General features: G+C 37.3%; 2 protein-coding genes and 1 long non-coding RNA gene across 3 annotated transcripts; all 3 read left to right on the top strand.

Annotated features, from left to right (window-relative positions):
- LOC109832522 lies at positions 8,136-9,695 on the top strand. Its single transcript, XM_020399875.1, has one exon. The coding sequence runs from the start codon at positions 8,136-8,138 to the stop codon at positions 9,693-9,695; it is 1,560 nt and encodes a 519-aa protein (XP_020255464.1).
- LOC109832514 lies at positions 11,941-13,112 on the top strand. The gene is made up of 5 exons (XM_020399867.1): positions 11,941-12,257; positions 12,346-12,405; positions 12,494-12,732; positions 12,807-13,016; positions 13,098-13,112. Exons 1-5 carry the CDS (start codon positions 11,978-11,980, stop codon positions 13,110-13,112), a joined length of 804 nt encoding a protein of 267 aa, XP_020255456.1. The 5' UTR covers positions 11,941-11,977.
- Positions 13,323-13,637, top strand: LOC109842077. Its single transcript, XR_002247292.1, has 2 exons — positions 13,323-13,382; positions 13,456-13,637. It is a non-coding gene; the product is annotated as an uncharacterized LOC109842077 (long non-coding RNA).

Here is a 17,474-nt window from a genome sequence, read left to right as displayed (position 1 = left end):
TTCGCGGTGGCGATGGAGTTATTGAATTAATTTGATCAGTAAGGGTTTTGTAGTGGAGGACCGTGAGTCATCAAGCACTCCACGATTACACCGTGGGAGTTTCATGAGGGAAGATTGACCCGATAAAATTATTGAATCTCATCTCAATGAATGAGTGTTCGAAAAGTCACAGTGGGGGTTTTTAATCATCTTGGAAATGATTAAATAGTCACAATGAGGTTCTTAATTATTTTTTATCATGATTAAGAATGAATTATTCAGATGACTGGTCTTCATCTTGAATAATCAGCTGATCTCGGGTTATCCTTAAGAATATCATGCGTAGTATTCTCTAGGAACTACCTATGTCGGGTTATCCTTAAGAATACCAAGAGTAATATTCTCTAAGAACTTCCCATTATTGGAAATAAGGGAAGCAATTTAACTTCGTATGCCCGTCGAAGGAAAGGGAGAAGCAGTTTACACTTTTATACTTGTCGGAGTCTTCACCGTTCTCATTTGGCTTGTTTTGTTGTTATGACACTGATATCAACCAAGGCTTGAATGTTGTTGTTTGGTGGAAAATTTGAAGTAAAAAAATAAAGGAAAATTGATTTGTATTCCTTTAATCTCGGTTACAATTGGATTTCCTGATTATAAAAGAGAGGAGAATGATCTGGATTCTCCCCTTTGTTTAATTCCAGGTTCTTCACGGTGGCGATGGAGTTCCTCTTTCGAATGCTCGCGTTGAATTTGCTCTCCGTTGACTATTCGAATATCTCAATTCGTTGGAACAGCTGACTTGTGTGGTTGAACTGATCAAGAACTCTTGACGAGCTTTGTAACTCAGAGCGAGTGATGAACTCTGGTGAAAAAGAGTTGTTTGAACCGAAAATATTTCGGTTGAGAAGCCAAGTATCTAGTATCTGAAAATCTTCAGTTGTTAAAGGTTGTTGCCTCCTGATTTTCTCCTCTCTAGAATCTGATCCCCAAAATCCGATGAGTTTGTTGATATTTATAGGGGAATTAGAGGTGTAACTGCCCCCATAATCCGCGCCTATATGGGGGTTTAGTCGCCCTATTAATCGGGTATAACAACCCACTTAAACCACTCCCCAGATCGTGGGTGAACAGCGGTTCTCTCAAAACCGTATGGATCGCGTTTGAACGAGTCAACGTCTTGACTTGCGTTTTGGGTATGATCATGCATCTAAACGCAGTATCTGGGGTCACGTTTTCAGCGATATGAAACTGCGTTGGCAGTGGCTGTAGAGTTGCATTTGCAGCGGTATGGAGCTATGTTGGCAGTGACTGTAGAGCTGCGTTTGCAGCAGTATGGAGCTGTGTTGGCAGCGGCTGTAGAGCTGCGTTTACAACGACTGTAGAACCGCGGATGTAGTGATTGCGTTAACATTGGAAATTACTTGTGTTTCAATTGCAAGGACGAATTCTGCTTCTTGGTTTGAAGAAATCATTGCCTTGTAATCTCTTCTTGATCCATAGGAGAATTCTCTGATTGCAGCTTTCCTTTGTTAACAAGAAAGTCGTCTGATTGTAACCTCCTTAGTCAAAACTATCAGTTGAAGTCTGATAGGGGTGAACGATCTATTGTGATTTTTAGACAGCCTACAGTTGTTCTTCAGAATACAACAATTCTTGGTTGGATGATGGACCTTCTTATGATACGCACAATACTTTGGATCCGAGGTCTTATTTGTTTCCTCCTGATTTGTAATCGGTGGCAGCTTGATTTTGTTTTTGGCGAGGAGAAACTTATCTTGGGCCATTCGGAGCTACGCATATCCAAATCATCCACGATCACCCACACAAACTTCTCCTTCTAATCATTGTACGGATCTGTAAGATCTACGATCATTTTAAACTTTCCTATCATTTGAAAGTGATAATGGTGCTCCTTTTGATTTACCTTCACGGCCACCAAATGAACAAAGATCTTCAGAGTTGGTCTTATTGCCAACCAATGGCATATAACCACGAATGCCATAGCAACGGCTATGGTATTCGGTTTCATCTGCGTAGGCGAGACTCCTAACGTCTCAAATAGTTGCTTCAGAAAGGGAGGTAGAGGTAAACTTAAACCGCAATCCAAATGTCTCAAGTAGAGAGGATGTCGTTCAGGTCCATGGTTGAAAACAACCTCCGAACTCATCAGAAGGAGTAGTTCATATGCTGTAGGGATATCAAACTTCTTAGACATCATCCTCAATTGGGACAAGGTCACTTTGGAATGAATATTTTCTAGAAAATCCCGACGATCAACCGCTTCTAAAGCCATAGAGGGACAGAAGGATAGTTGGCAGGAAGAACGAGAAAGAAGGCAAGAAAGATTAAAGAAGAAGAGGAACAGTTACTTAGAAGAGAATTTGAAAGGATGATAGTGGCGTATGGTGATTTTATATATGAATAAAAAGAAACTCTGTCTTTACAACTATCAAAATTCGAGCCATTAGATTCAATTACCTCTTATAGTTAGGATCTATCCTCGGAATTCAAAATTCTCACGAAAGACGAAGCACGCCCACTCTCTTTTACCTCGAAGAGCCCGTAATCTGCCAGGAGAGCAGCCCTGCTATAGTTATAATGATGCCCGCTGACGCCATATAGTATGGTTCTTTAAATGAATCCGTCTCTTCTCCTATTATGTCCTTTGATTATCTTTATTTCACTCGAATTCGGCTCAAGCCAAATTTAAGCAAAAGGGGCTAACTGTTATGGGATATATCTTTTTCATGAATATATGGTTTGATGAGTCAGCATCTTAACCAGCCCAACAAGCCGACACCCTAGTTTCGGTGCGAGAAGCAGTTACATTTGACATGAGAGATCCTGACCTTCCAGACGAGTCGACTTCTTTATATCAACTCAAGAGAAGATTATTAGCTAAGATGAGACGACATTCCAACCAGTCAGACAGGTTGACACTCCTGAGTCGATGCAAAAGGAGGTGTCGGTCGACATGAGAGATAGTAACTCGAAGGTACGACCCTATGGGCTTTGCTTCTCGATGAAGCTAAAGGATTGCCCTTATCTCAAATGTGTCAGCACATGTGTCACTTCTCAACATTGTTTAACCTTTGATGATCATCATTATGTCTCCGTTCTTAACAGTCTTAAAGACTTGTTGGCTGCTGGCTCCTAATGCTGCCAAAGTGATCTCCCACCACTCACAAATCAATACGTGTAGAGCAAATGATGACTTATTTTCCAACTCACTCCTCCTCACCGCCTCACTACCATCTTACTGCATACCCATGAAGTTACCAACTTGCCCTCGGCATCCCCTATAAATACAGATGCTATTCACTATAGCTAAAGGTTCACAATCTAAAAACCCCAAGAGCACGCATTATACAAAATCAAGAACACATAATTCTGTTATCCACTCAAGCTCAAGTTCATCAACTGACTTGATCGTCGGAGGTACGGAGAACTTATCCACGCCCTCTTACGACTCTTTGTGTACAGATTGCTCAATCATCCTAAGTCTGAAGTCAGGCATAAAGTCGAAGAAGAAAGTGGCCCCTTACAAACTACGTGACTTTCCCTTAAACTCCACTCAAGCTCAAGTTCATCAACTGACTTGATCATCGAAGGTACCATGGGGGAACTTAATCCCGTCCTCTTACGACTCTTTGTGTGTAGATTGCTCAATCATCCTAAGTCTGAAGTCAGGTATTTTATCTCAAAAAAGGAAAAGAGGCCCTACGGTAGGTGCCAAACTGTTGATGTTAAATATCACACAGCCAAATAAAGTCACATAGTTTACAAGGGACCGCTTTCTTCTTCAACTTTATGCCTTACTTCGGACTTAGGATGATTGAGCAATCTGCACACAAAGAGTCGCAAGAGGGTGGGGATAAGTTCCCCCGTGGTACCTCCGATGATCAATTCAGTTGATAAACTTAAGCTTGAGTGGAGTAACAGAACTATGTGTTCTTGTTTTTGTGTAGTGCGTTCTCTTTGGGGTTTTAGATTATGAACCTTTAGCTATAGTGAATAGCATCTACATTTATGGGGGGTGCTGATGGTAAGTTGGTCACTTCATGGGTATGTAGTAAGACGGTAGTGAGGCAGTAAGGAGGAGTGAGTTGGAAAATAAGTCATTATTTGCTCCACACGTGTTGGTTTGTGAGTGGCGGGAGATCACTTCGGCAATATTAGGAGCCAGCAGCCGACAAGTCTTTGAGACTATTGAGGATGGAGACATAATGATGATCATCAAAGATTAAACAATATTGAGAAGTGACACATGTGCTGACAAATTTGAGATAAGGGCAATCCTTTAGCTTCGTCGAGAAGCAAAGCCCATAGGGTTGTATCTTTGAGTTGCTGACTCTCGTGTCGACCAACACCGCCTTTCGTGTCAACTCAGGAGTGTCAGTTTGTCCGATTGGTTGGAATGTCATCTCGTCTCAGCTAATAACCATCTCTTGAGTCGATATAAAGATGCCGACTTATCTGGGAGGTCAAGATCTCTCATGTCAATTATCACTGCTTCTCGTGCCGACACTGGGGTGTCAGCTTGTTGGGTTGGTTGAGATGCTGACTCATTAAATCATATATTCGTAGAACAGATATGTCCCTTAACAAACATAGAGGGGACTTTTGATCTCTGATTTGAGTTCTCTAATCTTATGCTATCTTAAGCAATTCCAATACATTAAAGAACTCACGCAGTTCTTCATTTCCCTACTCAAGTTCATCAGCTGACTTGATCTTCGGAGGAACCATGGAGGAATCAAGCCCCGTCCTCTCATAAACTATTACTTGTGCAGGCTTCAGCCACTCAACTCGGAAACAAATATTCAGGGAAAGAAGCGGCCCCTCATCAACCTCATCCTATCACCTACGATATAATTGACTGTTTGATAACTTAACATCAATAGTTTTTATCAGATGTCTCCGTGGATGAGGTTGATGAGGGGTTGCTTCCTATCACCTACGATATAATTGACTGTTTGATCACTTAACATCAACATCTTCAGAGACATCCAAAAACTGTTGATGTTAAGTGATCAAACTATCAATTATATCATAGGTGATAGGATGGGGTTGATGGTGGGCTGGTTCCTTCCCTAAATATTCATTTCTGAGTTGAGCAGCTAAAGCCCGCACAAGTAATAGTTCATGAGTAGACAGGGCTTGATTCCCCCGTGGTTCGTCCGATGATCAAGTCAGCTGGTGAACTTGAGTGGGAAAATAAAGAACTACATGAGTTCTTTAATGTAGTAGAATTGTTTAAGATAGCATAAGATTAGAGAACTCAGGTCAGAGATCAAAAGTCCCCTCTATGTTAGAATAGTACCTCTATTTATACTAATGGTGGGCAGAACCGTCATTATGGCCGAGCACAGGATGGCAGTGAAGAAGTATACGATGGTGGTTACGTCAGCATCTACTTTACAGGTGTCGGTTGGTGACTAGAGGAGGGATAACCTCAGCATTAAATGAGAAGCGATTGGAGGCATGGCGGTGCTAACGTGGTCTCATGAGTCATGAAGACTATCGGGGCTAGAAACATGATGTTGTCTACCAAGCATTATATGCAATGCTGACACATTGTCAGTGGGAGTTTGAGGTTGAAGTCACTACAAGAAATCCTGTATTTAACGACCAAAATTAGTGAAGGGACTAGTTGACCGTCATTAATGTGCATGTAATAACGACGGGTTTTAAAGCCTTCGTCAAGTGATTACAAATATTAGTAGAAAGATGTGAGATGGGATAACGGCTTTCCAATCTCTTCGTTAATTTGATCCTAATACCGTCGTTATTGGGTCTCCTTAAAGATGAAGGGGTTCATTACCTTCATTGATGCTATTCCTAATCATAATAGGACTTATAGATTAACCTATTACTATTAATTAACAAAACCCACAACCAAAATCCCCAAAGCCCCGAGTACAACCCGAAACCTGAAATTAAACCCTGAAAAAAAATTTGATTTTGGTTATAAATTTAATCCTGCAAAACTAATACCGTCGTTACTATAAATTAAACCCTACAAAATTTAACCTATTACTAATAATCGCCGCCTCCATATTAATTAAACCCTAAATTAAAAATAATCCCCAAACTCAGCGCCGCTGTTATCGTCGTCTTGCTAATAACCACCGTCACCTTCATCGTGTTAATCATCTGAGCGCCGCCGCTGCTCCAGCGTCCCCGACCCAATGTCTCTCGCCGCCCCAGCGTCGCCGGAGTTCCCAGAGCCGACGAGCTTCGGAGGACTCTTCTTCCTTTGAGCCGACGAGCTTCGGAGGACTCTTCTTCCTTTGGCTAGAGAGAAAGCTCTCCTTGACAGCAGGGACCGAACTAGGATTCTCAAGGTGAGACTGCGATTTTTTAGGATTTTGGTTATCGTAGGGGCTTTTGAGATTGTGGCTAGGGCTTTTGATAAAAGCTGAGAAATTTGGATTTGGGACTTTTGATATCATGCTGTGTTATGTGCTTTAGATGGTGGGACTTTGGTACGTTTTGATTTAATGTGTTTCTTGTCTGTGATGGTCTAGATTTTTAATACAGGGAGCTTTGATTAAGTAGAAAAGCCTGAATACTAATCCAAAAATCACCGAAGACAAACAAAAAGATTTGATGGAAGTTATAGACTATTTACAGACATTCAGTATAGGGTATTTTTCATCAATTGTTCCTATAGGTACATGATATAGAGCATTTTCATCAATGGATGCAAAGTGTTATCCAGTTCTAAAATAAATACTAGTTATTGATATGATTGTGAGGGTATTTTTAGAAATATTAGGGATTCTTGTTTGGTTTAATTTGCACTCAAACAGTGTGGGGTCAGTACCAAAGGAATCTTTCAATGTTTTCTATTCCTCCCATCTGAAAAAGTTTGATGTCACCATGGAGATAGATGAAGGCTTGTCCATACTCTCCTGTAATAGTTTTATGGTATAATCTCAACTTTATTTCAGAATAAATATATAAATTGCAGTCTCAGAATATGCTGTTACGCTAGATCCAGTAGTGTAGGTTCATCAGAAAGTTTCCAATTGTTGGAGTCCATTTTCTGGAGAAATGGAGACTGGTCATTGAAGGTCCCTACATGCTGGAGATAATAAAGACATTGGAAACCACCTCTGGGAAAATTTCCATAATTATCACTAGTTAGGAAACATATGTTATATTTCATATGAGAAAGACATTGATTTACTCATGCAAACAAAAGATTTAGGATAGTAAATTTTATTTTTCTCTGTTACATAAGTGGTTCTTTAGTTAAGTAATAGTGTCGTCAAACAAGTTGTGTATAAGCCAGACTTAAGACTTTGGATCACTCATTGTCCAACCCATTCCTTTGACCAAAGCCAGGCCTCAGTGACTAATAGGATGCGGTGAATTATTCAGATTATGTATGCATATTGCTTAACTATAGTTATCGTTCATTGCTGGTGATTGCTGTTGTTTTGGCCTTTTCCGTGTTCTACTCTAATAGTGTCACTTATATTTGCACATTGCTTTTTTCCTCCGTTGTAAGCTACTCATCAGTTGGCCACAGGTCTTTTCAGAGCGTGGATCCTAAGCCAGTCAGTGTGGGCTCTAATTGAAGGAATCTTTCCATTTTTAGAAATATTAGGGATTCTTGTTTGGTTTAATTTGCACTCAAACACTGTTTTGTTTAATTGCACTCAATTACCTACAGTTTCCCCTACTTTGCACTTTGCCTTAAAGTACCATATACATGTTGCAATTATATACCCTATACATGTGTGGTATTTACTTTAAGTAAAATGAATTTCAAATGATTATTTCTTTAGCTATTCAGACGTACTTGTCAAGCTTGGACATACCACTTTCCATTAACAAGTTATTTTGTTAGTTATAATCATAGTTCCTATGTCACATGTGCTTTGAAAGGAAAATGAGTTTTTTTTTTACTAATTTGTTCTATTTACTAATTTGTTATATGGTAGTATTTTTGCCTTTAAATTGACCCTATAATTGCATAAATAAATACTTTCTGAATGACACCATATATAGGTTAACTTCTTTGCATTAGAATGACCATATATCTGAACATATGAGTCTCTACATAAAATTAAGCATTTATTTGTGTTTAGTTTTTGAAGTGGTTGAAATATATTTCAGGAAATTTTAGTACATAGCTTGAAATGGCGCCGAATAAAGATTGGATGGACCTAGTAGATGATGATAGACTTGATCCAAAATATAAAGAAGGGGTTGATCAGTTTTTGGACTATGCATATGAGAAGCTGTTGGATAGTTTTAATGAAAAGGATGAAGACTTTGAAATTCGATGTCCATGTATTAAATGCAGCAATGTGAAGTCTGGTAATCGTGAGTCGGTAAAGACCCACTTGATTATTCATGGAATTATTAAAAACTACAGATTTTGGTGTCATCACGGCGAAAGACAGGGTGAGTCCATTTCGGAGTTTGATGAAGAACAAGAAGAAATGATAGAAGAAAGCCAGAGTGACGATGAAATGCAAGAAATGATTGGAGATTTATTTCATAATTCAACTGGCGTTGTTGCACCTGATGCCACGTCGAGTCAGGATATTCTTGAGCAGGAACCAGATGGACATGCAAAACAATTCTACAGTCTTTTAGGTGACTCCGAGAAACCTTTGTATGAAGGCTCTAAATGTTCAAAGTTATCTTCTTTAGTGAAACTACTTCACATAAAGAGCCTAAATAGGTGGAGTAATAAATCATTCTTAATGTTGCTCCAGTTTTTGAATGAGGAGCTATTGCCAGGGGAATCAACACTACCTAATTCGTATGACGTGGCCAAAAAATTAATCCGAGACCTCGGCCTATCATATGAAAAAATTGATTCGTGTCCATTCTCTTGCATGCTGTTTTGGAAAAATGAAGAAGATCTTGATACGTGTCAGAGATGTGGTGCTTCTAGATGGAAACTTGATAAACATGGAAAAGAGATCAAGCGAAAGGCAAATGGTAAAAAAATACCACAAAAGACATTGCGATATTTTCCTCTTAAGCCACGATTGCAAAGGCTTTACATGTCTTCGAAGACAGCTTCTGATATGAGATGGCACCATGAAAGACAAGTTGAGGACGGAGTGATGAGGCATCCAGCTGACTCTAAGGCTTGGAAAAACTTTAATGAGCTACATGAAAGCTTTGCCGAAGAGCCCCGAAATGTTAGGCTCGGTCTTGCAAGTGATGGTTTCCAACCTTTCACAAATTCAAAAGTTTCTTATAGCATATGGCCCGTTTTACTTGTACCATATAACTTACCACCATGGATGTGCATGAAGCAATCTAATTTTATTTTATCTATGCTCATTCCTGGTCCAACTGGTCCTGGAGATGCTATTGACACCTACTTACAACCATTGATAGAAGAACTAAAGGAGTTGTGGGCCTCAGGCGTTCGAACATATGATGTATCTCTGAGACAGAATTTCATTTTACGTGCAGCACTAATTTGGACTATTAATGATTTTCCTGCTTATGCAAATTTATCTGGATGGAGCACTAAGGGAAAATTAGCATGTCCTTGTTGTAATAAGCACACTCACTCTATCAGGTTAAAATATGGAGGCAAGCAGAGCTATATGGGGCATCATCGCTATCTTGATGAAAATCACAGTTGGAGAAAGGATAAGAAATCATTTGATTGCACTAGGGAGAGAGGTTATGCAGCGCCGAAGCTGACAGGAGATGACATCCTTAAGTAGGTGGAAGATCTTATAGGGATCACCTTGACTAATCATCCAGAGAAGAAAATTAAAATATCACACGAAAGACGGGGAGATAATTGGAATAAAAAAAGTATTTTTTTTGATTTGCCATATTGGAGAACTCTCTTATTGCGACATAATTTAGATGTCATGCATATTGAGAAGAATATTTGTGATAGTCTGCTGGGAACAATCATGAACATTAAAGGAAAGACAAAGGATAATATCAAAGCCCGTCTCGATTTACAAGCAATGAGTTTAAAACCGAAGTTACATCTAATCCAGAGAGGAGATAAACTTGTGATGCCAGCAGCTTGTTATACTTTATCCCAATAAGAGCAAAGCAAATTTTGTCGATTTCTAAAGGAGTTAAAAGTTCCAGATGGATTTTCTTCTAATATTTCTCAATGTGTAAACCTTAAAGAGCGTAAGATTTTGGGGTTAAAGAGTCATGACTGTCACGTTCTTTTGCAGCGCTTGATTCCTGTATCGATTCGTGGCCTTCTTCCTGCAAAAGTGTGTGAACCAATTATTGAACTTTCTATTTTCTTCACTATATTATGTGCCAAAACATTAAGGGTGGATGAACTAAAGAAAATTGACGAGCAGATTCCACTTACATTATGTAAGCTTGAGAATATTTTTCCACCTTCAATTTTTGATGTTATGCTGCATTTAGTAGTTCATTTAGCATCTGAAGCCATACTTGGAGGGCCTGTTCGATTTCGATGGATGTACCTAGTGGAGCGTCAGCTTTATACTTATAAGTCATATATCAGAAATAGGGCACGTCCAGAAGGGTCAATTGCTGAAGGATATATAGCAGATGAATGCATGACACTTTGCTCAAGATATCTAAAAGGCTTCGAGACAAAGTTTAATCGCCTTGAAAGAAATTATGAAGATGACAATAGAGAATGTCATGAAGCACATCTATCTATATTCAGACATAGTGGGCGGGCATTGGGTGCTGCCACCACCCGCTACCTTGATGAACGTGAGTGGTTGCAAGCTCATATTTATGTTCTAAAGAACTGTGATGAAGTGCAACCACACATTGAGTAAGTCACTAAAGTTTAAGATTCTACTAATAAATTTACTATAGTTAGTCAACGTTAATCATATTTATGATATTTTAATGTAGGGACTACAATGAATTCGTGAGAGAACCCACAAATCACTATGATGATAAAGATTGGGATAAGAACTTTATCGAGTGGTTCCAATCTCTAGTACGTATATATCTTGCCTTATTTTTTAAATATCTTGATTGGTTCATTTTATTACATGTTCCATGACTTGATCATATTTTGGTTTTGTTTAGGTTTATCAGAGTTATCGAGAAGATGATGACTTACTTTCACTATCTCGTGGTCCAAGTAAGATTGTTAAATGTTTTACTGGATTTGTCATAAATGGACATCGATTTCATACAGAAAGTCGAGATAATTGTTTGTCAACTCAAAGTAGTGGGGTTGCAGTTGTTGGTGATGCTGGTGATGGTGGAGATATAGATTATTATGGTGCTTTGGTTGAAGTTGTCGAATTAGAGTATCCTGGTAGAAGAAAGGTTGTTCTATTTCGTTGTAAATGGTGGGATGTGCACGGCAAAGGAAAAGGGACCGCTTTGAAAGAAGACAAATATGGATTTATCAGTATTAACTGCCGACACTTGCTAAAGACGAATGACCACTTTATACTTGCTGGCCAAGCATCACAAGTTTTTTATGTTGAGGATATTGCCAATGAAGGTTGGCATGTAGTTCTTAAAGCACAACCCCGTGATTCCTATGATATGCCACCAGATACAGATGATTGTGAGATAACAGACGATGGAGTTGAAGCTTATTTGCAAGATGAATCATTTGATGCTCAGGCTATTGCATCAACATCATTGGAAGATGATTATATCAATTTGAGAAGGAGTGATATTGATCCAATTATTGTAAATTCGGTCTCAACTTCAAAAAAGAGGAAAAAGACTCAAGCAGAGAATTAGAACGCTTTAATTAAAGAATAGAACACAAATGATATTGTGTTATTGAGATAAAATTTAAGTTGTATCTTCACTATAACTATTCCTTTTTTAGACATATGATGTTCTTTTCTTCATATTTTGGATGTGGCTTTGACATTGCAGCAAGTGCTTCTACATTAGTGTATTATGTATTTATTGTTATGCTTGTCCTTCGTGATATCTTCTTCTTTTATTCATTTCTCTTTTGATATTTGTTTCATACATAGTGTGTAATACTTAAATTCCTTTTCATAGCAGGAAAATGAAAACTCAAGAAGTCACTTCCAAAAGCAAAAAGGCACAATTTCTAGCACCCAGGTCATTAATTAGGAAGCGACTTCAAGCAATTGCAGAAAATTCATTAAGAAGGGAACAACTCCGTACTTGTCATGACATGAACTTGAATATTCAAAATCCAACACAAGATCAAAATATGGATGCAAATTTTAGCGCTGATTCAGAAAACTTTGAAGAGGAGAATTTTGCACAAAATCGCAGGAGAAGTGCAAATACTAACAATGAAGAGAATGATGATTCTGCAGGTTGATGAGACTTAAAATTTATTATTATTTGTTTTTATCTTTCAATTTATTTTTTATGATTGGATTAATAATTGCTCAATTTTTGCAGAATCAGATAATCATCGAGTGCAAAGTGATGATGCAATACTAAATGAATCTCGACAAGAAGGTATATTCTTTATTAATTACAAGAAGAAATATTTTTATCAATTACTTTAACTATATCTTGTTTGTAACATATGATATGATGTATGCAGCTGATAATTCTCAAAGGAAGAAAAATCCACCTCGTGGTAGTAATAAGTGTCTAAAGTTGAATAATTTGTCACATGGGGAGAAAAAAATCATTACTTTTTATCAGAATAGAGCTATTGAACCAGAATTTTCACGATATCTTGGAATTATTATTCGAGATAGAAATATTTGCCCAGTAGCTGTTGAGAATTGGGCCAAAATACCACAGCAAAATAAAGATCATATGTGGGCATCCATTAAGGTACATTGAAAATTAATTTTTATCAATTGGTTTTTAATTCTTATAAATTAAATTTTGATTCAAATTTGATATAGGATAAATTTGATGCTGATGACATGGAGCAAAAGAGAGAGTCAGTAATGAGACACTTGCGCGATTTGTGGAATAAGTGGCGTGGTGACATGCACAGGAAATATGTGAAAGAAAATTTATTGCAAGTTGCACTTAGAAATAAACCTACAGAAGTGAGTGTTGATGACTGGGATTGGCTAGTTAAGGAACATTATTTTTCTTCAAGATTTCAGGTATTAATCTCCTAATTTTATTAATTTTGTTCCATGTATATTGTTGGATTATTAAAATTATCTTTTAATCTTGATGTATAGAAAGCAAGCCAATAAAATACACTTAACAGAGGCAAAAGAAAGATGCTCCATCACACGGGCAGCAAATCCTTTAGACAAATTGCGTGGGAATTGGTATATACATTCAAAACTAATTTCCTATTTATTTATAACTACTTTGTTTATTAGTTTGATGTTGTACTCATTTGTATTTAATATTTGAATAAGGGTGGCAAGTCAGGAAATCCACCTGATGTGGCAAAAATGTTTCATGAAACTCGAAAGAAAGCTAATGAAACACTAGAAAATGGGGATCAAGATAAATATGTAAGTAGAATATGTGTTTAAGTTTGATAATGATGCATTATATAGTACTAACATATGAATTTAATTTTTATAGGATGAAATTGTTCAAGTCAAACAAGCAAACCCTTCACTTTCTGACATTGAGATAGTTGAGAAAATCTGGGGGAAGCAATCTCATGGTCACATCACTGTATTTGGTGGCGGGACTACTTTGAAAGATTTGAGAGGACCGCTCCCTAGTCGATCTGATCTGGAAGCACGGGTTATAGAAGAAAAGAGAAAGAACCAGATGCTTCAACAACGCTTAGATGAGCAGGAGCAACAACAACAAAGGATGTCTGAGTTGGAGTCACAAGTGAAAGCTATGCAAGAACTTTTTTTTAGGCAATCACCTTCATTGACTCCTCAAACTCGAGAACGTGTGCAGGACTAGGTAATTATTTTTTGTAAAACCTCTTATATACTTTTATGATTGACTACTTGCACTAAAAATATGATTTTTACTTAATAAGATAATATTTCCTTAATTGATATTTCTTAATTATGTGATTTTTTTTAAATTTTTCAGGCTATCCATGCAAGATTAGGAGGGGGTAGTTCGAGTCTTCTTTTGACGATGATTAGAGATGAAAGAATGTGTCTTCCCCAAACTTTTATTTTAATTTGTTTTAGATAGTTTCATGTATTTTTCTTTGGAAAAATTACAATATTAACTCTTATTATTAGTATTGAATATTTGAGGATGGTGGAATTTTATTTATTGATGTTATTAATAAATGGAATTTTTATTTTACCTCTTATTCATTATTGGGTATTTTTAATATATTTTTGTTGTGAATCTTAGTGTCTGGTTGAGAATAATATGATAGTTGCCTATGAATGAAAAATTTATTATTAATGTATATTAGAAATTTGTAGTCTACAATGACGGTTTTATAAACCGTATTTTGTTCATCAACGAAGGGAAAGCACCGTCGTTGATGGGTTACTAATTACCCATTATGAAGACTTTTACGATGGTATCCAACCGTCATTAATTAGTCTTCAACGATGGGAAAATATCCCCATAACTAATGGTAACGACGGGAAAATATCCCTGTAACTAATGGTAACGACGGGAAAATATCCTGTCACTGATGGTAACGACGGGAAAATATCCCCGTTACTGATGGTAACGACGGTGATAATTACCATCGTAAATATTAATGACGGTAATATGTTCCGTCGTTATAGACTCTATAACGACGGGTAGTATATCCCTTCGTGACCCTTTAGCGAAGAGGGCTTCAACGACGGGTGACGAAGGGATTTTTCCCCGTCGTTAGCATACAATAACGAAGGTTTTCAGTGCTTTAACGAAGGAAAATCCCTTCGTTAAAGATGTAATTTCCTGTAGTGAGTCGTCCTTTGGCTTGGCTGAGAATTAATGCCTCTTGAGTCGACTCCGTAAAGGATCGAGTAACTGGTTGAGTGGGCTCGTAGCGAGTCGTCTTCGATAAGAGTACCTACAAGTACCACCATTCGAGTCAACATAAGGGAATGTCGACTCGGTGGGTCAGCTAAGTCAAGTTCCTTTACTGGTCTTAGCCGTTAATTTAATTGGGGCATTGCATGTAGAAGTACACATGTCCGTTGCTAGAAAAGGGCTACACTTTAGCGATTGAAAACACCATAACAGTAGGCCCCTTTCGCTTGGAGTCTACTTGAGCCGAGTCCAAGTGAAATAAGAGTTGCTTTGGACAGACGTGGGTGTGCTTTAAATGAGAACTGAAAAGTCTCTTCCAATTTTACATGGCTAACATCAGTACGCATTCTTTTTGACTGCCATAGCTCCGTTTTTCTTGGTAGATTGTAGGCTATTCGAAGTTAGCGGGCTACGCCTCGATCTCTGAGATGCCACTTTAAATTCTAACAATTAATCTTGGCTGTTGGGCAAGGCTTGATCCGGCCGTTGAGATTCCAGCAGTTGTAAAGCAGGTGCTAACGCAGCCACCAGCCCATACTTCTTCACCGACATCCTGTGATCGGCCACAATGACGGTTTTACCCTTTCACCATTAGTATAAATAGAATTACTATTCTAACATAGATGGGACTTTTGATCTCTGATCTGAGTTCTCTAATCTTATGCTATCTTAAGCAATTCCACTATATTAAAAAACTCACGTAGTTCTTCATTTCCCTACTCAAGTTCACTAGCTGACTTGATCGTCAGAGGAACCACGAGAGAATAAAGCTTCGTCCTCTCACAAACTGTTACTTGTGCAGGCTTTAACCGCTCAACTCAGAAACGGGTATTCGGGGAAGGAAGCGGCCCCTCGTTAACCTAATCCTATCACCTACGGGATAATTGACTGCTTGATCACTTAACATTAACAATTTTGCTTCTAGTGCCGCTTGTGGTTTTAATATCACTTGTGATTTTCATTCCTATCCCGGTTTTGTTCCTTTTATTTGACTCAACTACTGAATCTTAGTTAATGAGGTGTTTATATTGTATATTTATTATTCAGCACTTAATCACTATGTGTATAGTATATGTGATTTTTTTAATGTTATAGGGGTTGATTTGTTCGGTTATAAACCCCATAAGTGATGATGAAGGTTAAAAAAAGTATGAAATAGTAACCTACCTCTTTTACTAAGATGTATTAGACTACTTTCTATGATGATAATGACCTACAAATAAATATATTCTAACCCTTTTTTATTTTCATGTCATGTGGGTTGTTATGATGAATCAAGTAATTATAGTTTTGGTATTATTTTCATGTCATATGGGTATTTATGATGAATCAAGTTATTTGCAGGTTTCATATGAATTTTATGCTAATTCAAGTTTATAGTTCATATGAGTTATGAACAATCGTGTTATTTACAAGTTCAATGTGATTTTTATTTATTACAAGTTTCATATTAATTTTCTATATTGTTTGATTGCATTTTATGTTTCTTTTTGTAAGATTACCACCCATAATGATCACAAATAAATTTGTCTTTATCGAGAGTTAATCTTACCATGACCATATTCATTTTTTTATACATACTTGAAAACTAACCAAACACAAGAAAAGTAAAAAAAATCTTATCAATCAGTTATTTTTTTCATTGTTATATGCCATTCAAATAAGGAAAAAATGTGTAAATTAATTTTCCACCATGTTTTAAGTATGAACCAAACACCAACAACCAATTTCATGGAAAACTTTATAAAACCCCAAAAAAGGGTTTTTACCATGGAATGAGGATTCCACAAAAAATGAAAAATGAACTAAACTGCCCCTTAGATGACAAAGGTATCATAGAAATACAATCACAAATGAATTATTGTTCAAATTAAAGATACCTGATTATAAGGCTAGGGCTAATCTGAGATCATAAAAGTAAAAATTAGACAATAAAGAAATTATACTAACTAAAATTTAGACAACAATTATTTCAACCATCCAGCAATAAAGTAATGTAATAATTAAAAACATTCAATAGAAAAGAAGAAAAATAAGGGCAAACCTGAAATATAACTCTTGTATGATTAAATAGGATCTACTTGTTTAGACATACAAATTTTCTAGTCCAAAAATTTAGGTCGAGAGAGCGATTAGGGATTAGAGAGAGGTAAGATGAGAGAAGGTGATATGGATCCCCCTAAGAAGTGGGAGGGAAGGGGGAATGATGGAGAATACTGCCTCGTGAAGTTTTTATTTTATTTTTTATTTATTTTTGATAACTTTTTTGCGATTCCATAAATGGAATTTTAGGAGCGGGGGGGGGGAAGAGAGCCGTTGGAGCAATGAGAGAGAGGAGTTTTCTGAATTGCGACAGAGAGAAAAGTAGGGATCTTGAGAGGGGTTTCAAAGAGAAAAGTGATGTTTTTTATTATTTTTTAATTTTATTTTTGGATCTTATTCTATTTTCATGTTGGAATTGGAAGGAAAGAAGATGAGACTAAAGAAAGAGGAAGATGCGAAGGAGAGAGGGAGGGGTTTCTGAATTAGAGAGAGGGAGAAGGAAAGGATAGAGAGGTGGGGTTCTGAATTAGGACATAGAGAAGGGGAACCTCGAGAAGTGTTTTAGAGAGAAAGACATTGTTTTTGAATTTTGAATGTGGGTTTAG

This window comes from Asparagus officinalis, chromosome 1 (assembly GCF_001876935.1).
Source record: "Asparagus officinalis chromosome 1, Aspof.V1, whole genome shotgun sequence".
Lineage (NCBI taxonomy): Eukaryota > Viridiplantae > Streptophyta > Magnoliopsida > Asparagales > Asparagaceae > Asparagus > Asparagus officinalis.
Note: the sequence above shows the minus strand (reverse complement) of the source record. Positions and strands in the feature narration are given on the sequence as shown.

What these genes read in the sequence shown, in the direction of transcription:
- LOC109832522 (XM_020399875.1), top strand. Translation starts at nt 8,136, where the DNA reads ATGGCGCCGAATAAAGATTGGATGGACCTAGTAGATGATGATAGACTT.
- LOC109832514 (XM_020399867.1), top strand. Translation starts at nt 11,978, where the DNA reads ATGAAAACTCAAGAAGTCACTTCCAAAAGCAAAAAGGCACAATTTCTA. An exon ending in AAATGAATCTCGACAAGAAG is followed by an intron (nt 12,406 to 12,493) that starts GTATATTCTTTA and finishes TGATGTATGCAG; the next exon opens with CTGATAATTCTCAAAGGAAG. An exon ending in ATATGTGGGCATCCATTAAG is followed by an intron (nt 12,733 to 12,806) that starts GTACATTGAAAA and finishes AATTTGATATAG; the next exon opens with GATAAATTTGATGCTGATGA.